General features: G+C 31.1%; 2 protein-coding genes across 2 annotated transcripts; both read left to right on the forward strand.

Annotated features, from left to right (window-relative positions):
* Nucleotides 1–4667: 4667 nt before the first annotated feature.
* On the forward strand, nucleotides 4668–5570 carry LOC112515633 (metalloendoproteinase 1-like). Its single transcript, XM_025122539.1, has one exon. The coding sequence runs from the start codon at nucleotides 4668–4670 to the stop codon at nucleotides 5568–5570; it is 903 nt and encodes a 300-aa protein (XP_024978307.1).
* Nucleotides 5571–18514: 12944 nt separating this feature from the next.
* On the forward strand, nucleotides 18515–19567 carry LOC112515730 (metalloendoproteinase 1-like). Its single transcript, XM_025122641.1, has one exon. It carries the CDS (start codon nucleotides 18536–18538, stop codon nucleotides 19451–19453), a length of 918 nt encoding a protein of 305 aa, XP_024978409.1. The 5' UTR covers nucleotides 18515–18535; the 3' UTR covers nucleotides 19454–19567.
* Nucleotides 19568–21715: the final 2148 nt, after the last annotated feature.

Consider the following 21715-nt stretch of genomic DNA (forward strand, 5'->3'; position numbering starts at 1 on the left):
GGTAGGCTGATCCGTTGTTGTCCAAACGAGAACAAGAATGAGAGCAATTCTGAAATCGATATTGGCTGGTGTCCTGCTTACGTTAAGTCCCGACCTAAAATCGATTATGAAATCTACTTTGAAACTCAAAGGCTAAAACGCGTCTGGCTCTATCTTATTATTATTATCCTAGATATCCAACCCACCATGTGATCCGACTAATACCAGGACAACCACCTACTTTACACTAGACCGGAGTCACCGCATTTGAACCTCTGTGGCCACAAGGGATCTTTATTTCTCATTGGATTTGAACATGGGACCTCCAGGCACTTTTGACAATTGGAGTCAAGCTTAAACCAATCAGACACCACCCTTGCAGTTATCTGGCTCATCTTGATTCTTGGTTTTTAGGTAAAACCTGAAACACTTCTTACTTTTAATTTTTAATTTTGATTTCTGATTTGTAACTTATAAGTGAATATGATTTTGTTGTCTTCTTAGGCCTTAGTTTATGTTTTATGGATGATTGATTATTGGATATTGATATGTTAATATGTTATTGATATTTGATATATTGATTTTTATTTTGCTACTGATATTGCTAGAAAAATGGAATTTTTTTTAAAGAAAAGTATCAACATCTGAATCTAGTTCTGCTCCTTCAGTCCCTAGTGAAATTAATTTAAATGAGCTTTCTTGGGATCCAGCAGACAGGAAAATGAATTCAGAGTATCTTATATTGTGCCTCATACAAAACAAAAATCTGGATCTGCCACTGCCCCACCCTATGGAACAATGTGGAACACACATATATTTACCAATATACCCTTAAAAAATAAAACATAATTTTCTTCTAAAACATCAAATACGCCTCCCTCTTAACATTTTATCTATTCTTTAAATTTTATTTATTGTATTTTATGTTATTTAAACTTTCAACTTATGGTCCTCAAAACATTATTTTTATACGGTTTCTATATTTTGATTCATTTGTGTAATTTATTAAATACTAATAATAAGAAAGTAACATAGAAAAAGGTATAAAAAATTGAAAACTACATGAACTTTTTATTTTAGTATTATTTTAATCGTCTGGATGAAAATTTAATAAATTATTTTATTATAACTTACTAAATTACATAAATTAATCAAAATATATCAACAACTCAGTAGGGTTAAATTGGTCATTTTACATGTTAACTCTTGTCGAGTTTTTTGTTTGTACAAACTTTGGTAAACGCTTACCAATTTTCTCCAAATTGGTTTTCCAACAAGTTCCAACGGATTTTTTTTCACCTTTTCAACTATGTCCTTTATGTTATTCTCGAGTAATTTTTTTATGTCATTTTATATTGCCATCTAACAGCTTTTACTAAATACAACTAATTTATCTGTTAATTTATATGTTATCAGGGAATATCTAGTTCACAAACATAACATGTATATGTATTCATCGTACACTTTCATAAATATGTATTTCAAATTACTATTAATAATACATAACTTAAACCATAAGGGTGATGTCTGATTGGTTTGAACTTGAGATCCTAAGATCAGAAATGCGTTGAGGTCTCAGGTTTAAATCCAAGGAGAAATAAAAATCCCCTTATAATCAAGGAAGTTCAAATACAGTAACTCTAGGTTACCCATAAAACGGATAGACATTCTAAGACTAATCGACTCACATAACAGGTTGGATATTCAGGTTAATAAAAAAAAATATATAATTTGAAAGTATAATATAAATGAATAAATGCTAGTTGATAAATATGACATGGCCGTCAACACTACTCCACCGAACTTACGTCAATTGTGACGTCATCTTTTTTTTTTCCTTCCGCGATATTGGAAAACTTAATAGTTTTTTTTTATTAACCTGAATGTCTAACTCGTTATGTAAACTGGTTAATCTTTGAACGATTGTATTTGAACCTCTGTGGTCACAAGAAGATTTTTATTCCTTTTTGGATTCGAATATGGGATCTCTAGACACTTTTAAGCTTTGAAGTCTAAGCCAAAACAATCGGACATCACCCTTGTGGTTAATAGGTCTTTTTATGGGTATGCATCATACCAAAACAGTTTGACAGTTGTTGAATGGTTTGGTGCAAAATAATTAAGTGGTCAGAATGATTAAGAGACTCTCATGATATAGTGCAAAATAAAATATAATTGTTCAGTAATTGTTTACAATGAAATTAGGACGTTGAATGGTTAAGGATGGTCCATGATACAAAATTATTCAGAGAGTTTTAAAAATATTAAAAGACAAACTTTTTTTGTCAAACAAGATTCACTTCTTAACAGTTCAGAGGTTGCCTCTTAATGAAACTATTTTAGAGGTAAACGAACAACCTCTAAATGTCGATGTTATAAAATACTAAATAAGACGGTCGTGATTTTGTATTTTCTTTTCAATTGAATATTTCTGGCTTATTTTATTTATTTGAATATTTTTATATAAATCTTATATCTTTTGTTGATGATTTAAGGAAAAAAAAAGTAACAAGTAAAATTATGAATAAATAAGATGAATGGCAGACGTTTAATCCACCCACGAAATGCGGTTGTGTTTTTATAGTTCATGGTGTTAGCACGTTTCTCTCACACGGCCAAATTTAGGTATCAAGTCATTAACGAGTGAATCACATAATTACATGCAAAGTACGTAACGAGTTATACAAGTCAATTTGGGTTTAATTGATCATCAACCATTTAAATTAAGATTAATCACTAAAATAGTCGTTTTAGGAGAAAACTCTATTGCAAAATAACCGACTTTTTGGACTTTTTTATGCAAAACAAGCACAAATTTTGCGAGTTGGTCTTCTTGGGCTTAAACTTAAACTATATGAATCTTGATTTCTTTATTAAAGAAGAAAAATACGAAAAAAAAACTATTTTCTTACAAACTCCTTATTTTATAAGCGTCTTTGTTCTTTGCTAGCTATTTAGTATATAAATACTTACCCGGTAAGCGTTTAGCGATAAAAATCAACACTATCGTTTACTTATCGGGTAAAATTTGAGTCTACCAAAACGATATTGTATGTAATAATTTACCTGATAAGCGCTAACTCTGGTAAGAATCGTCACCATCACTTACCGGATAAGACTCTCGGTCATTGCCTTCGCTCTTACCGAGTAAGATTCTTTGTCATTGTCATATTCATCCGGTAGGGTAATGTGACTTGGTAAGTGCTTACCCAGGTAAGCATTTGGTAAACGGCCCCTTAGAACTTCTCCAACATGAATATTATATTTTTATCTTTATTCTTTTAAATATACAAATTTCTTCATTCTCTTTTTTCTCTATCTATTTAACTGGAGAGTTTGGCATAGCTGTATCAAAACATTTTTCTTAAATTTCTAAAATAAAGTATATATATATATATATATATATATATGTATATGTGTGTGGACTTGGGTTAATATGAGACCAAAAGTTTTTCGTGAGACCCGTAAGACCAATTCTCAACCTTTAGATTAGATCTACAATCTGAACATTCATAATCACAAGATTGTCACAAGACTTCTCAATAATTACAAAATTGTCACCGTACAACTTTACACCATTAGATCATTAGCTTATAAAGTTGATCAATGAACATAAATTGGTCTTACGAGTCTCACGAAAAACCCTTGATCTCACGTGAACCCAACCCTATGTATGTGTGTGTGTGTATATATATATATATATATATGTATGTATGTTTGGTATTTTAAAGGAATAAGAAAAAAATGTGTTTACTTTGACAATATCTAAATGGTGATAAAGAGATTGGAGATGACAAATGGGATTTCCAATGTAAATTTTACCACCAATTTTTCCATTCAATTTCATTTTAAGGTTGTTTGATTCCGGTATAAAAATAAAAATATAATAAAAATAAAAATGACAAAGAAGAAAAACAGAAAAAAGGTTTTCACTTCCTCTGATTTGGACATGTGGAAGAACAGATTTATTCGACTTTCGACCCTGTTCGATGGGTGGGTCTTGCAGTCAAGCTCCTTTGGCTGTCATCAGCTCGTGCCGTAAGGTGTTGGGTTAAGTACCACAACAAACACAATCCTTGTGTTTAGTTGTCATCATTGAGTTTATATTATATAAAAATAAAAAATAGTCAAGATTAGTATAATTTTAGCCCCAAAAATACAATTTGCAAAAGAGTAAGGGGTTGTTTGTTTACCTCTTAATAGATCCATTAAGAGGCGGCTTCTGAATCGTTAAGAGATGAATCTTGTTTGCAAAAAAAAAATCTGCCTCTTAATGGTTTTAAAACTCTCTGACTGATTTTGTATCCATGGTCTCACTTAACTATTCAGTGCCCTAATTTCATTGTAAACAATTACCAAACAATTATATTTTATTCTGCACTATACCATAAGAGACTCTTAATCTTTCCGACCACTTAATCATTCAGCACCAAACCATTCAGCACCAAACCATTCAACAACTATCAAACAGCCCCTAACAACTTATAAAATGTGTCCCTATTTGTATAAATTATAAATTTAATATTCAAATTCAAATATGCGGCTATTGCAAACGTAAGAACATCATTGGATTGGAGAAGGGCATTTTAGTCAATTTGCTAGCTTAGCCTGATCTCTATAAATAGAGCCAATAACTTGAAGCATTTAACCAAAATCACTGAAATATATTTGGTAAAGGACGTTTTAAAATGACTACTTTACCTCATTTGTCGATCGTGTTCTTCCTCCTTTTCTTCTCTCAAACCAAAGGTCATTTTGGTAACCATGCAAAATTATCCTCCATTGAGTCCATCAAACAACTTGAAACTTGTTGTGAAGTAGGTAGCGAAGCGCAAGGCCTCCATCAGCTCAAACTATATCTCGCTCGTTTCGGCTACCTAGATTACCAAATTACCCTTGACCACGTCAGTGCCAAAGACGACAAATTTGATGACAAACTCGAGGCCGCCCTGAAAACTTACCAAAAATATAACCATCTCAATTCCACTGGGACATTAGATGGGCCCACGGTTTCACAAATGCTCATACCTCGTTGTGGACTACCAGATAAAAGTACTTATATCCATGGATCGAAATCACCCCACATAGTTCCTCATTTCAAACTTTCCCCAACTCTCCTTAGATGGCCCCCTGGTAAATCACACTTCACTTACGCGTTCCCCTCAAACTTTCCAAACAAACACGCACCTCCTGTTGACCGTGCCTTCAAACAATGGGCTACTGCAACTCATTACTTCACATTCTCTAAAATCGCTGACTTTAAGCGTGCCGATTTAAAGGTTAGTTTTGAAAGAAGAAAGCATGGAGATACTGATTTTGATGGGCCTGGTATTGTATTGGCACATGCTTTTCCGCCAACAGATGGAAGGCTCCATTACGATATAGAAGAGAATTGGTCAGATGGACCAGGACCAACTGCTGGGACTATTGATTTAGAGTCGGTGACTGTTCACGAAATAGGACATCTATTTGGGTTGGATCATAGTGACAATCCGAATGCCTCAATGTTCCCTAGTATCAATTACGGAGTTATAAGACGTTTGCATGCAGATGACATCAACGGCATTAAAACTCTCTATAAACTTAAATAATTATGTTGCTATTAGTATTATACATTCATGCATGCATGTATGAGCGTACGTAGCACATACATACGTATTTATGTATATATGTATGTTGAACATATTATTATGATGATATGCATTTGTGTAATAAATATGAAATAAAATAATGGTTTTTAAAATATATTACATGTTTTAAGTATTTGTTTTATAACTTTTAGTAATAACTAAAAGTGTATTCGTACAATGCAGTGAGATACATATCGATTTTAATGTTTTTTTTTTTGTCTCAGACGGTGTTATAATACGGTTTTATGTGGTTTTAAAAAAGTGATGATTTTTTTGAATAAAATATAAATATGAAGATATATTATAAAAACTGTAAAAGAAATATTGATATTAGTATCAAACTAACTATTTAAATTTTTTTTTTTTTTTGTGTATTTTTTTAATTCATTTTTTTATTTTTGGTTTACTAATTTGACTTGTTATAAAGATAATAATTAATTATTTTGTTAGAAGTCAATGATTATCCTAATTATATTTTAGATTTTTTTTTTATTTTTAAAATGAGATGTTTATCATTTATTTGATTATGTTTATCTGCGGTTAGTTACACGAATTCAAACATAAAGCTTTAATAAGTTGTACTTACGCACAATTTACTTGTAATCTTGAATTTTAAGTAATATACATCAATAAACAATACTTCATGCATAAAAAATGGTTGTTAAGAGTTTTTATCAAATGCTTTATAATATAGTATAGATTAATCAATTTGTATTATTGTTGGAGAATTTGATTGAAGCAACACACTGGATGGATCTAGTCCCAATAGATCATTCATTGAATATCCAATGTATATTCAATAAAAGTATTCAATTGATGAAATATACTTATCAGCTAGCTTCTACTAAACATGACTGTTTTATCAGTTAATTTCTAACTTATTAGCAAAATAGCTAGTTCGCAAACATAACCTGTATATGTATTCGTACACTTGATCAGTGTTATTTTCTACGGTTGAGTAATATAAGTTTTTTTACCAAATAAGTTCGATGTTTAGTTATGGTAACTTAATCCCATATGTATTGGCGCGTGCTTAATTTCAAGAAAGACTCCCAAAATATGTCAATTACAAGTCAACGTTGTAAAGGCCAAATCACGTGGTCGTGATTTTCTACTTTTTTTCTCAATTTGAATATTATCTCGTTCATTTTATTTATTTGAATGTTTTGTGGGAATCTGTTTAAGAAACATCTGGATTTTATATAAATCTTATATCTTTTGTTGATGATGTAAGAAAAGTAACCTGTTAAATTCCGAATAAATAAAATGAACGGCAGTTGTTTAATCCATCCACGAAATGCCGTAGTGTTTAATAATATATGGTATTAGCAAGTCTTTCTTAAAGTTAATCACAAGACCAAATTTAGGTATGAAGTCATTAGCGAGTGAATCACACAATTACATGTAGAGTACGTAACGAGTTATATAGGTTAGTTTGGGTTTAAACTGATCATCAACCGTTTAAATTAAGGTTAATGCTAATAGTCATTTTAGAAAAGATAAAAAAACCCGTTGCAAAATAACCAAGTTTTTGGACTTTCATGCAAAATGAGATACTACCAAACTGCTCACCTTTTCCGACGGCTAAATCAGCCGGAAATTCTCCGAAAAATAGGGTTCTCGCAGATTTGGCCGCTGAAAAATGAGGTGCACGTGATCTTTTTTTTGGCAGATGGCGGATTCTCGGCTTTCTGGCGGAAAATGGCCGTCGGAAATTAGTGGTGCATTTCCAACGGAAGTCGACTTTTTGATATCAGTTTCAAAAGTATGTATATATGGTTATCACAATGAATATCGTTTGTATAACAATATCTTTTTAGGTATCACAATGTATATATTGTGTTCACATAACGTTAGGGTTTATTAGTTGATGTATAATTGTTAATTTGATTGATTTTTTCCTTCGCTCCATGGGAAAGAATTTTTTTATGGAATATCAACCTAATCAAAGGGATAAATATAACGAAACTATTTAAGTAAAAGACATTGTCAACCACGTGGACACGTGGCCATTACTTAAATTCCGACCCCCAGTACCAAGATTTCTGGATCCGCCACTGCTTTGATCAATCTTGATTGAAGAGACACTACATCAATTCCCTTCTAAAGTGCAACTCATATGTTATTTTGGGATTAAAAGTAATCAAGGATTCAAATTCATTCTTATACTTCTCAGTTTAACTCTTATTCTCACACAATCCTCCACATGGACCCATTATATTATCTAAAACCAAATAATATTTTTATATTCAGTTCAATTAATAGTTAGTTTGGTATTAATATCAATATATATTTTTTTGAATTTTTATAATATTTTCATATTTATATTTTATTCAAAAATAAAAATATTATCACATTCTTAAAACCATGTAAAACAATATTATAACATCGACTGAGACAAAAATAAATAAAATAAAATATTAAAATCAAGATGTATCTTGCTATATTATGTAAATACCCTTCTGGTCTTGTGAAAAGGATTATATAAAGCATTGTGGGTCGTTTGGTGGGCCATTCTCAATAGCCAAAAAAGCCAATTAATAAATTAAATAACCATTAATGAAAATAATTGATTATTAAATCACACGCTGAAGTTTTAGGGTCAAAGTATTATATTTTGTTTTACGATTGTTAAATGATTTGTTGTAGAATTATTAAGAGATTTTTATGATATAGTACAAATGAAATATAATTGTTTGGTAATTATTTACAATGAAACTAAGGCTCACACATGATATAAAATCATTTAGAAGGTTTTAGAATCATTAAGTGGCAAACTTTTTTTTGTCAAACAAAATCCATCTCTTAATGATTCATATGTTAACTCTTAATATAACTATTAGAAGGTAAACAAACAATCGCTTAAGGGGGTGTTTGAGATTGCTTATTTAAAATAACTTATGATTTTCTATAAAAGCAGTTATCAACTTATTATAAGTCAGAAGAGTTTAATTTCTTCAAAAACTCCTTATTATCGGTTTACTACTGATATAAGTTGTTTATCCAAACATTCAAAAGTATTTATTACCGGTGTCACACCAGAATAAGTCAATAAATTGTTTTTATAAGCAATCCCAAACAATCCCTAAGACAACATCTCTAATAAATCGAACTGATCGACATCCAATTAATCATCCGATGACCATACAGTTGTCCATCAAATCATTATCCAACAATCATCCAATTAATTTATTTTCAAAAACCACATATCAAAACCATAAAACTGATTTTGATTGGATAAAAAACCAAAAAATAAATAAATAAAATGATGAAAATACCCCTCATTCATAAAATTCACAATTTTATAAAAACAATTGAATGAATGATAAATATTTGTTTGGATCTATTTGGGAAATACGATAAAGACTTTTCTTTCATGAAGCAAGTCTTTTTCGTAGTCAATCGAACGACATCATATAAGGGAAGATGTATTTTTCGACTGACTCGTATCGTTATATGTAGGGCGTCATGTTAAACCAGATAGTTTGGTGGCACGACCATTGCCCACTAAAAGTTATATCTCAGTATATGTATTTTAAATATCTGTTAACTATCATTTTACCATCTTCAAAATATTAATTCTATACATTTTCTCTATTTTGATTAATTTATTAATTATTAATAATAATATAAAAATGTAAAATTAAAATTTATAAATTAATAAACTTCGTATTTTAGTGTAGTTTTAATCATTCTGGCGGAAATATTATATGATATATTTTGTTATAAAAAATATTTTATTTTAATAAATTACATAAATTAATAATAAATATAAAAAATATGTAAACGGTAAATTGGTTATGCACGGTTTCTTCAAAGTCTTTCTCGAATAGCAATTGTTAAAATGGGTATGTCCGCTAATTCTGGTGATGACTTGTTATGCACGGTTTTTTCAAAGTCTTTCTTGAATAGCAATTATTAAAATGGGTATGTCCACTAATTCTGGTGATGACTTGTTATGCACGATTTCTTCAAAGTCTTTCTTGAATAGCAATTATTAAAATGGGTATGTTCGCTAATTATGATGATGACTTGTTATGCACGTTTTCTTCAAGCAGGGACGGGACACAAATGGACTGGATCAACAATAATGAAGGGACTCAAAAGAATTTTATACTTAAAACCTTAATGAACTGTAGATGCTTCACGATATCTTAAAAAAACCCACGGACCAAGGCCCCTAAGGGTGCGTTTGGTGCGTAGACAGGACGGGACGGGACAGGACAGGACAGGACAGGATGGGACAGGACAGGACAGGACAGGACAGCTGTTCAGCGTTTGGTAAGACAGGACAGGAAGGACAGAACTGGTTAAAATGACCAATTTACCCTCAATGAGTTGTTTAGTGTTTTTTCACCAAAATCAATCTTACTGCATAATGTATTGTTTCCATATGATCTTCATCATATATCCAGCCGATTTTTGAATTGCTAAATCGAAATCGATTAAACAGCCGATTAAACAGCTAGAAATGCAATTGAGCAGCAAAGAACATAAACATCTTGGAGGGTGTATGCAGCGAAAAATTTGACAGTTGAGTAGCAAGAACTACAACAAGAAGAGACAAGCAAAGGTACATTCCATGGGTTATAAGATAGTGATACCCCAGTTTTACATACTTAAGCTTCACAGATTTCTTGAAATCAGGAAGTTTTCTAGAGGAAGATTGTGAAATCAAGGGTTTGACTTATGTTACCTCACTCATCTTGGCAKAAATGCAATTCCAATCAACACTTTGAAATCAAAACACAGCTACGAATACAACAGAATACACAAAACCAATATCTGATTTTTTATGAAACGAATTGAGAACTCAGAATCCGAATCGACAAATGATGATATAGTCAAAGGGATTCAAACATAGCGATGAGAAGGAGAAGGTTAGGGCAATCGTGTACCTGATGAAGGAGAAGGTTAGGCCAAAATCGATTCATACACAGTCGATGCGATGGAGGCAGTCGGTGCGATGGAGGCAGTCGCCGATGGAGGCAGAGCATGGAGTGCGATGGAGGGTGTCGCCGATGGAGGCAGTCGGTGCGACGGAGGCGGTCGGTGCGACGGAGGCGGTCGGTGCGACGGAGGCAGTCGCCGATGGAGGCAGAGCATGGAGTGCGATGGAGGGTGTATGGAGGCTGCGATGGAGAGGAAGAAGGGGTAAAGAGGGAAAAACTTTCTTGTTCCACTTAGTTCTAGGGGTAATGGTGGAACAGGTGTGTCCCATGCTTGTCCAAGTTAGTTCCACTTAGTTCCACATTTAGCCACACCAAACGTAGGACAAATGTGTTCTGTTCTGTCCTGTCCCACCCTGTCCAGCGTACCAAACGCACCCTAAAGGCCCTAATGGCCATCCGGCCCTGTCTTCAAGTCTTTATGGAAGTTAATTAAACTTCAATAAAAAGGAGAAAAAAGAGAAATACGTTTGTATCAAAATAAAATGTGTTTTTAAATGTAGTTATATACGTTAGTTAATTTGTTCAGTACTTCTTATCTTCAGTAAAATTTGAATCGAAACAGCAAATTGTAAATCAAAATGATGAAAATAGCAATGAATTATAAATCATAGGGATGAAAAATAACAATTTTTAACAAACCATATAAACAAAAGACTGCATTTACTCTTTATTCTATCAGTAGCATAAAAAAACATAAGAATGGAGGATTGTGTGAGAATGAGAGTTAAGATGAAAAATGTAAAAAAAGATATGGACTCTTGATCACCTTTAATCTCAAACTCATTCATGAATTATGTTTGACTAGAAGGGTACTCGCGCAATGCAGCGAGATACATCTTGATTTCAATATTTCATTTTATTCTTTATCTCAGTCGATGTTATAGTATGGTCTTATGTGATTTTGAAAAAATGATAATGTTTTTATTTTTGAATAAAATATAAATTTGAAGATATCATAAAAATTAACAAAAATATATTGATATTAGCATCAAATTAACTATTTAAAAATTCATATTTTTTTGTGTAATTTTTAATTCATTTTTTTATTATAATTTAATTTATGTTTAATAACGAGTAATTATATTTTTCTTATAAAGATAATAATTAATTATTTTGTTAGAACTCTATAATTATCCAAATTATATTTTAGATTTTTTATATTTTAAAATGAGATGTTTATCCTCTATTTGATTATGTTTATCCGCAGTTAATTACACGAATTCAAACATGAAGTTTTAATAAGTTGTACTTATGCATAATTTACTTGTAGTCGTGAATTTTAAGTAATATGCATCAATAAACAGTACTTCATGTATAAAAAATGGTTTTAAGAGTTTTTGTCAAATGCTTTATAATATAGTATATATAAGAAGATTAATCTGATGATCTCGGTACATCTCATCCCACTACATCTAACTCTCCTCTTATTCTTCTCATCTTAACTCTCCTTCTCAAGGAAACCCAACCCTATATACCCAAAATAACCCTTAAAATGAATTCAATAAAAATGGCTAAACACTTGACAATATATACTTATAACATTGAAATTCAATTAAATGGAGTTTAATGAAGTCCGCACATTTTTTACCGATTAAAACCATAGAAGTTAGACGATAAAATCCGTCATCAAAATATGAATATAATTCAGACGTTGGAAATCTATCTGTTTTAATGAATTAAACTACTAAGTTACACAGTTACTCCTAATACCATTTGATATATCGTCATATCGATTAATGTAGAACTATTCTGTTACTTGATTCCATTTTAATCTTCCAGATCAACGTGGCAATAATATTTTCCACCATAAATAGTGAAAATATTAGTTAAGTAGAATATATTGGGTTCAATAACTCTGATTTCACAATTATCAAAATTAACGACATTAATTGTTGAGTGCAAATATAAATATATATATATATATATATATATATATATATATATCTCGAGTTATGATAAGAAAGACTTACAAAATACGTCAATCAGAAATCAATACTCTAACAGACCAAATATGATGATAGTGATTTTCTAATTTTCCAACTAATTTTTCTCAATTGAATATTTCTTGCACATTTTTTTTTTTTGAATATTTTCAAAAGTATAATGTATATGTATATGTATATGTATATATATATATGTATATGTATATGTATATGTATATGTATATGTATATGTATGTATGTATATGGGGTTAGGTTCAGTAAGACCAACTTGTTTTCGTAAGACCCGTAAAACCATTTTTTTACATTTGAAGCTTACATCAAAACGCTGTTAAGGTAAAAAAATAGTCGAACATTTACAGCAAAAATATTGTGAAAGTTATCTTCACATCGTTTTGCTGTGAAATTTCAGATGTAAAGAGTGGTCTCACGGGTGTCACGAAAACAGGCTGGTCTCACGTGATCCCAAGTATATATATATATATATATATGTATGTATGTATGTGTGCGTGTATGTTCAATGAACTACAAATAAACGTACGCACCATCTTCATCTTTGGTAAGGTTTAATTAACAACCTAGACTTACCAGATGGATGACCAAAGACCTTTAGTTTCGTTGGATATTTTTTGTTGAAAGTTGTGTTAGAAACATTGGAAGCTTGCATAAATCATATGTTACTTGTTGATGAGGTAAGAAAAGTTTTTAAATTCTATATAAATTAAATGATTGATAGATATTTAATCTTCGGAATTGGACCACCGACTGAATGCGAACTTTGTAATTCATGGCATCAACAAGTCTTTCTCAAAGTCATTCACAGGCCAAAATTTCAAGACTAAGTCGTTACCGAGTGAGTCTTTCAGTTATACGTACGATATGATAGCATGCTAGACAAGACAAGTAGAGCTGGTTTGATGATCATCGACCATTCAAATAATATCTTAACGGAAGCATTTTAGATGCCACTTGTTATTAAAATGTATGTCGTAAAATACAACTTAGGCCAACGTCAACAAAGATTTCATATAAAGTTTGATTTTTAACGTATGAAACACAAAAGCTATAAATATAAAAGAAATCGATGTTCTAATAAATATAAAAAAAAACAAATTTAATGAAAATTCAACGTGTTTTATCTAATTCATATTTTATGTATGATGTTTTTATTTTACAACTAATCAAAATATTTAATTAAATTTTTTAGAAGAAAATATTTAATTAAAATTAGTTACCTAGTATATCAATTACCTAATATACATTGTATTTTAAAGACGTTTGTGAATCAAAGTGATAACGTTCACAATGTTTCACATGCATCACAATGTATTTTCTTAGTTTTATGAAATGTATCATAGTGTGCATTTTCGTTATTTTCATTGTTTTACAAAGGATGTCACATTGTGCATCTTATATGCATATCTGAGTATCACAGTGAATATCGTTTGTATATATCACAATATGTATCTTGTGTTCACATAAGGTTAATTGGAATAAAGTTCACCGAATAAAATTCGTCAGAGCGAGGAAAGAGGAGATGAAAGATTTGAGATAGGATATTTATAAAATTTCTAAAATGCCCTTAATTAATATTTTAAGTTAAAGTTACCAAAATTATTAATTTCCTAATTTAACCTTTGATTTGTAGTTGAGATTGGATCTGACGGTTACCACAAACAAAACAGTTCTTATTTAATAATATATATATATATATATATATATTATTCTATTTATATTTTTTAGAACTTTTATTTTGGTATCTCAAACATTTAGATCTAATTACGTTGATTGCATGAAAATGCAACATATATATTATTCTAATTTATAATTTGCACATAATGCGACATTCGATAATACCAAAATAAAGATTTGAACATATGTTATAGAAATAAGAGCCCGATCACTACAATAAAATTGGTTTTATAGGACGACACAAATTTCTAAGCGTTTTAATAGACTTATGGGCCGTTTACCAAACATTTACTTGGGTAAGTGTTTTCCGAGTTACATTACCTTACCGGATGAAAATGATAAAGACCAAGAATTTTACCCGGTAAGAGCGAACGCAAGGACCGAGAGTCTTACCTGATAAGTGAAAGCGATGACTCTTACCACGGTTAGCGCTTACCAGATAAATTGTTGCATACAATGTCGTTTTCGTGAACTAAAATTTTACCCGGTAAGTAAGTGATAATGTTGAATTTTACCAGTAAGTACTTATCAGGTAAGTGTTTGAGTAAATGACTCCTTAATTTATAAGACAAAAAAATAAAGCGTCCTATTTAAAGGCGTTTTAATAAGTTGATATGACGTTTTTTGGCGTCCTATTTAGCAATTTACAAGACACTTTCTCAAACGTTTCCTATAACCCCATCTTTTTCATAGGACACTTGCTTTATAGAACATTTTAAAAAATAATGTTCTATAAAATTGTTAATTACACGTTTGTATTAAAAATGTTCTAAAAAACTTGTAAAACGCCCAAAAGTATCGCATAAACTTATTGTAACGCCTTTAGATGAGATGCTTCATTTTCTAGTCCTATAAGCGGTCTATTAGGACGCTTAAATTTTTTTGACGTCCTATAAACTTGATCTTGTTGTAATGAATCATAATAAATACAAGAGTAAACTACAAATTTGGTCCTTGTGGTTTGTCAAAACCCTGGAGTTTCGAAATTACAAGATAACCAATATGGTTTGCTTAAACATTCGGGTTCGGTCCCCTGATCACTCTAACGATCGTCAAAAAATCTCGTTAAATAAGGGACATTTTCGTCTTTTTATCATTTTTTTGTCTTTTACTCAATCAAAAACCACATGGATCAAAACCAAAAATATATATTTTGATTGGATAAAAAATCAAAAGGAAATCGATAAAATGACGAAAATACCCTAATTAACAGCCGTTAGAGAAGCACCAAATCTGAACGTTTTTGCAAACCATGATGGCCTCTTGTAATTTCGAAACTGCAAAGCAAAAAACCATAAAAGACCAAATTTAGGGTTTAAAGTTCACTTACAAAAACTCGTACAAATTTTATCAAAGTATACGATTGAATTGCTTTTATAAAAACCCTCAAAAGGCATATTTGATAAAATTCACAATGTTATAAAAACACTTAATTATATTTTATAAAATATATCATTTATTTTTATATTTTTTTAGTTAATCAAACGACAGTATATAAGGGACGAAGTCTTTTTCGACTGACTCGTATCGTTATATGTAGGGCACCATGTTAAACCACTCAAAATTATATCTGAATATATGCATTTTAAATATATCTGTTAACTATATAAAAAGTGTGTTTTAAAATCCAATTTAACTGATTAATTCATACGTTTTTTACTTCATATCAAATAAATAAACTACGAAGACGAGAATAATTATTGGTCTAAACGTAAAATTATAAACTTAATATTCGAAAATTAAACACGATACATAACTATTAAAAAAACGTAAAGAAGAAATAACCCGTTATTGAAGTATGAATACAATTCGTACGTTGAAAATCTATCTGTTTTAATAATATTTTCCACCACAAACAATAAAAATATCAGTTAAATAGAATATATTGGGTTCGATAACTCCGATTTCACAATTATCAAAATTAACGACATTGTTGAGTGTAAAAAAATATAAATATATCTTGAGTTACGATGCGTGATTATCGTCAAGGAAAACTCGCAAAATACGTCAATCAGAAGTTAATACTCTAACAAACCAAATATGATGGTAGTGATTTTCTAATTTTCCAACTAATTTTTCTCAATTGAATATTTCTTGCTCATTTTTATTTATTTTTTTAATTTTATAATATTTATATATGTTCAATGAACGACAAATAAACCTATACACACTTCTCATCTTTGGTGTATCCTTCTCACCATTTCCTCGCAACACACTGGTGCAAGGACTTCATCTCATCGCATAACATGGGTGCGATAAACCAATTTGTCGCATCAATAGGATGTAATAAATCGACTTGTCGCATCACATTGGTGCGACAAACATAACTCCTCATATCAGAAGGATGCGATAACAACTATTAATCGCATCAATAGGATGCAACACTCTAAGTCATCGCATCACACAGATGCGACAACTCCAAGTCCTCGCATCACAAGGATGCGACAACAGTTAACAGTTTGATCAAAAACCCAGATTTTACATTCCATTGATTATGTCACCATTATCCTGGTATATATACCTTTCCTTGATATGTCACCCTTAAAACCAAAATACACATCTCTTTGATATGTCACCCACTCACCCTTATTCCAGAACACATGATATAAACATATCAAAATCCCACAATTATGCTAATTAAAGCATCAAAACATTTTTATATCAACCTCACATAAAGAACCATTTTGTTCCAAATTTCAACACCAAATAAGGAAAGTTTGTAAAATAACTCACCTTATGATCACAAAGATGAAGATATGAAAATGAACAACAATAATTTATCCATGACAAGAATCACATAAACTGTTTCTACTTGCTTCCTCTTCTTTGTTTTGTTTACTTGAGCTCCAGAACAGAACAGAACAGAACACACACACCCCAAAACTTCTTACTAATAAAATAATTTAAACATATAAACAATTTAACCCCCTCAACTTTCCACCACTTTTAAAAAAACCCCCGAATTTTATAACCGAATAACCGGTTATCACATGTCAAAAACATTGGAATCTTACGTAAATCATATGTTACTTGTTGATGAGGTAAGAAAAGTTTTTAAATTCTATATAAATTAAATGTTTGATAGATATTCAAACTTCGGAATTGGCCCACCGAGTGCGAACTTAACCCTTCCTCGAAGTCAATCACAAGCCAAAATTTCAAGACTAAGTCGTTACCGAGCGAGTCTTTTAATTATACGTACAATAACATGCTAAACAAGACAAGTTGAGCTGGTTTGATCATCATCAACCATTCAAATAATATCTTAAAGGATGCATTTTAGATGCCACTTCTTTTTAAAATATACGTCTTAAAATACAACTTAGGCCAACGTCAACAAAAAAATCATATATTTTAACGTAAGAAACACAAAAGCTGTAAATATAAAAGAAATCGATGTTCTAATAAATATAAAAAAAGCAAGTTGAATGAAAATGCAACATATTTTATTTTGATTCATATTTTGTGTAACATACTTTTAAAACTTTTATTCTGTTACTTTATGTATGACATCTCAAACATTTAGAAGAAGGTACGTTGTCCAAGATATAAATCAAACCAGGATATAAATTGCATGAAAATGCAATTATATATATATATATATATATAAGTGAGTTATTATGCAACCTCTTACATTTGTACAACCAATACAACTCAATCTCAACAGTTTATTTAATTTGATTAATATGTGATTTTATAAGAGTTTTAATTGTTTCATAATATAAAATATTGATCATAATTAATGAACTCTAGTCATCTTTCATAAATATTCAAATCATAATAAATGAACTCTCATCATTTTTATAAATATCTCAATTGATTGGGTTGTACAAATGGACATGGTTGCATTTGAAATATACCATATATATAGATATATATTAATCTGATTTAAATTTTTTGTAAGCAACTTTTAAAACTTTTATTTTGGTACCTCATATATGATATCTAAAACATTTAGACCAAAATATGTTACCCATAATATAAATCAAATAAAAGTATATTCCATTTTCATGCACTCTGAATATTAAATCAGGTGCTTAAATATTTGAGATATCACATTTGATATACCAAAATAAAGATTTGAACATATGTTATAGAAAATAGGAGTCTGATCATAATACGTTGTTGTGTTTTTGTACGATTTTCCTAATATATGAAATAATATATTCAAGATTCAAATTCAAAATACAACTACAACCAAAGACGTAATAATAACTTGGGATTGTAGAGGGACATTTTAGTCAATTTGACCTCTAGTGGACTAAATTTTCCACAACACCGTTGCTATAAATACTCCCGATAGTATGCATCATTTAACCAAAACACTAAAAAATATTCCATAATGGCGTTTAAAGTAACCTGTTTACCCTCTTTGTCGCTCTTATTCTTCCTTTTCTTCTTCTCTCGTACCATGGGTAATATTGGTAATCCCACCAAATTATCCTCCATTGAGTCCATCAAACAACTCAAAGGTTGTTGTGATAAGGGTAGYAAAGCACAAGGCCTCCATCAACTTAAACTATACCTTGCCCGTTTCGGTTACCTAAATTACCAACATACCCCTGAACACACCAACGCCGAAGACGACAAATTCGATGATGAACTGGAGGCTGCCCTGAAAAGTTACCAAAAATATTACCGTCTAAATGCAACAGGGACACTAGATGAGGCCACAGTTTCACAAATGATTGTTCCTCGTTGTGGAGTACCAGATAAAGAAATTCACCACCATGGATCGAAATCGTTACCTACTGTTTCTTTTTATCGATTCTTCCCAAATAACCCTCGATGGCCCCCCAGTAAAACCCAACTCACCTACGCGTTCGCATCCGACTATCCAAACAATCATGTACCTCCAGTTGTTCGTGCCTTCAGCCAATGGTCGACTGCTATCAGTTACTTTACATTTTCGCGAGTCAATGATTTTAGGAATGCAGATTTGAAGGTGAGTTTTAAAAGAGGAAATCATGGAGATGGGTATGATTTTGATGGGGCTGGTGGTGTATTGGCGCATGCTTTTGCGCCAACTGATGGAAGGGTTGATTATGATGCAGATGAGAAATGGTCAGATGGACCAGGAGCGGTTCCGAATGCTATGGATTTTGAGACGGTAGCGGTTCATGAAATCGGGCATCTGCTTGGGTTGGGGCATAGTGATGATCCGAATGCCTCAATGTTTCCTACCGTCTCTTTTGGAGTTCAAAAGGGTTTGAATTCAGATGATATCCAAGGCATCAAAGTTCTTTATGGACTTAATTAATTWTATATGTGGTCGTTATGTATGTATGCATGCATGCCTCTATGTTGTGAGTCTTTGATCATGACAATATGTACAAAAAGGGTAAATGGAATAAAAATGTAATCTTTAATATGATTTTTATTTTGTGTGATGTTTTTTCGAAACTTTCATTTTGGTAACTCAGATATGATATCTCAAACATTTAGACCAACGTATGTTAACCCAAACTAGCAATTAGGTCAAAAGTACTTAATTTCATTCCTTCTCGTATTTAACATAGGTACCTAAATGTTACAAATGTCACAACCGAAGTACTGAAATAAAAGTTCTAAACATACGTTAAATAAAAATAAGAGTTAAAACAAAATATGTTGCATTTCCATGTAATTTGATTGAAAAATATAATATTATAAATGTAACATCACAGGTCAATCATACAGATATTGTCCATTTTGTCCACACAGTTGGACTCAGGGTTTTAAAACATGTCTGATCGTTGAGGTATCAAGTCCCTTATAAGACAACTTTTGTTCCTCTCCTCAACCAATGTGAGATCTTATAATAAAGTTAAGATTCAGATTCAAAATATAACTATTATAGAAGAAAAGTAAGTAATAACTTCGAATTAGAAAGGGACATTCTAGTCGAACTAGAATTTACACGGTACCATGGCGATAAACAGTCCCAATATCATGCAACTTGTTTAAGGAAAATACAAAAAAAATATTCGCTAACGTTATTCAAAATGACTTTTTTACCGTTTTATTGATCTTATTCTTCCTTTTATTTTTCTCTCGAGCCATGGGAAATATTGGTGATCCCATCAAACAACTTAAAGGTTGTGACAAGGGTAGCAAAGTGAAAGACCTCCATTATCTCAAATTATACCCGTTACAAGTTACCAATATGACCCTAACCACACCAACGTCGAATGACAAATTCGATGATGAACTCGAGTTTGTCCGCAAAATTATCAAAATTATTACCATCTGAAAGCAACCAGGACACTAGATGAGGCCACAATATGAGACTATTAAAACTCAACCCATAATTCGCCATTTGAAAATATTCAATTCTCATGGTGCTACCTCAATACCTCAGGTTTTCCTTTTATATATAATATAATATAATATAAAGATAGAGATTTTAATTGTGTTTTGCAATATAATTTTACCAATTGGTTTTTTGAATTTAACCATGGTTATAGATTTCAAAGCATCTATCATGCTTTTGTACATCTATAATCTTCTTCCAAATCTTTCCACCAATGTGAGATGATGAAAAACAACTTTATTTCAAGATTTGAAGCACACTGAGACCTCTTATTGCCAAATCATCATCAATGATTTCACTTTTAGTTTTGGGCTATGATTTTTATCATTTGGTTGGTTTTGATTCCAACCATGGTTATAGATTTCAAAAAGGTCATCCAAAATAAAACAACCTATGAGGAAAACCCCATGAATTGACACATATTCATCTTTTTTATACACTTCACTTTATTCAAAGCTTTTAAACCCCTCATCAATGTGGGACAACTAAAATTCAACCACAATCCACCATTTGAGAATACTTAATTCTCATGGTGTCATCTCAATACCCCGAAGGTTTCCTTTCAAATTTGAGGATCACTCAAACCTCATGTTGTTAAGTCATCATCCTTGGTTTCACTTTTATATTTGCACTATAATTTTTACAATTTGTTTGGTTTTGATTCCAACCATGATTATAGATATCAAAGAAGGTCATTCAAAATAAAAAAAGCCCTATGAGGTAAACCCTATGATTTGATACAAATGCATACAATCCATCTTTCTTATACACTTCATTTTGTTTAAATCTTTCACCCTTCACTAATGTGGGATAACTAAAACTCAACTATAATCCACCATTTGAGAATACTCAATTCTCATGGTGCCACCTCAATACCTCAAGGTTTTCCTTTCACATTTGAGTAACATTCAAACCTCATGTTGTCATTTGCCAAGTCATCATCCTTGGTTTCACTTTTCGTTTTGCACTATTACATTTTGTTGGTTTTGATTCCAATCATGGTTATAGATTTTAAAATGGTTCATTCAAAATTAAAGATTTCGAAAACTTGAATTTTTGTTATTAAAAATACAAATATAGTTGGCTTTTAAATCTCTCTTAAATGAACCTTGGATTTTGTGGACATATCTTGTAAAAGTTAAAAAGTCTAAATGAAAGTCGAATTTGTCAACATATAATATGAAAGTCGGCAAATGTTCTATCAATTTCAAACCGTAGAATTAAACAGAA

This window comes from Cynara cardunculus (assembly GCF_001531365.2).
Source record: "Cynara cardunculus var. scolymus isolate 2C chromosome LG 7, CcrdV1, whole genome shotgun sequence".
Taxonomy (NCBI): Eukaryota; Viridiplantae; Streptophyta; class Magnoliopsida; order Asterales; family Asteraceae; genus Cynara; species Cynara cardunculus.

What these genes read in the sequence shown, in the direction of transcription:
- LOC112515633 (XM_025122539.1), top strand. Translation starts at nt 4,668, where the DNA reads ATGACTACTTTACCTCATTTGTCGATCGTGTTCTTCCTCCTTTTCTTC.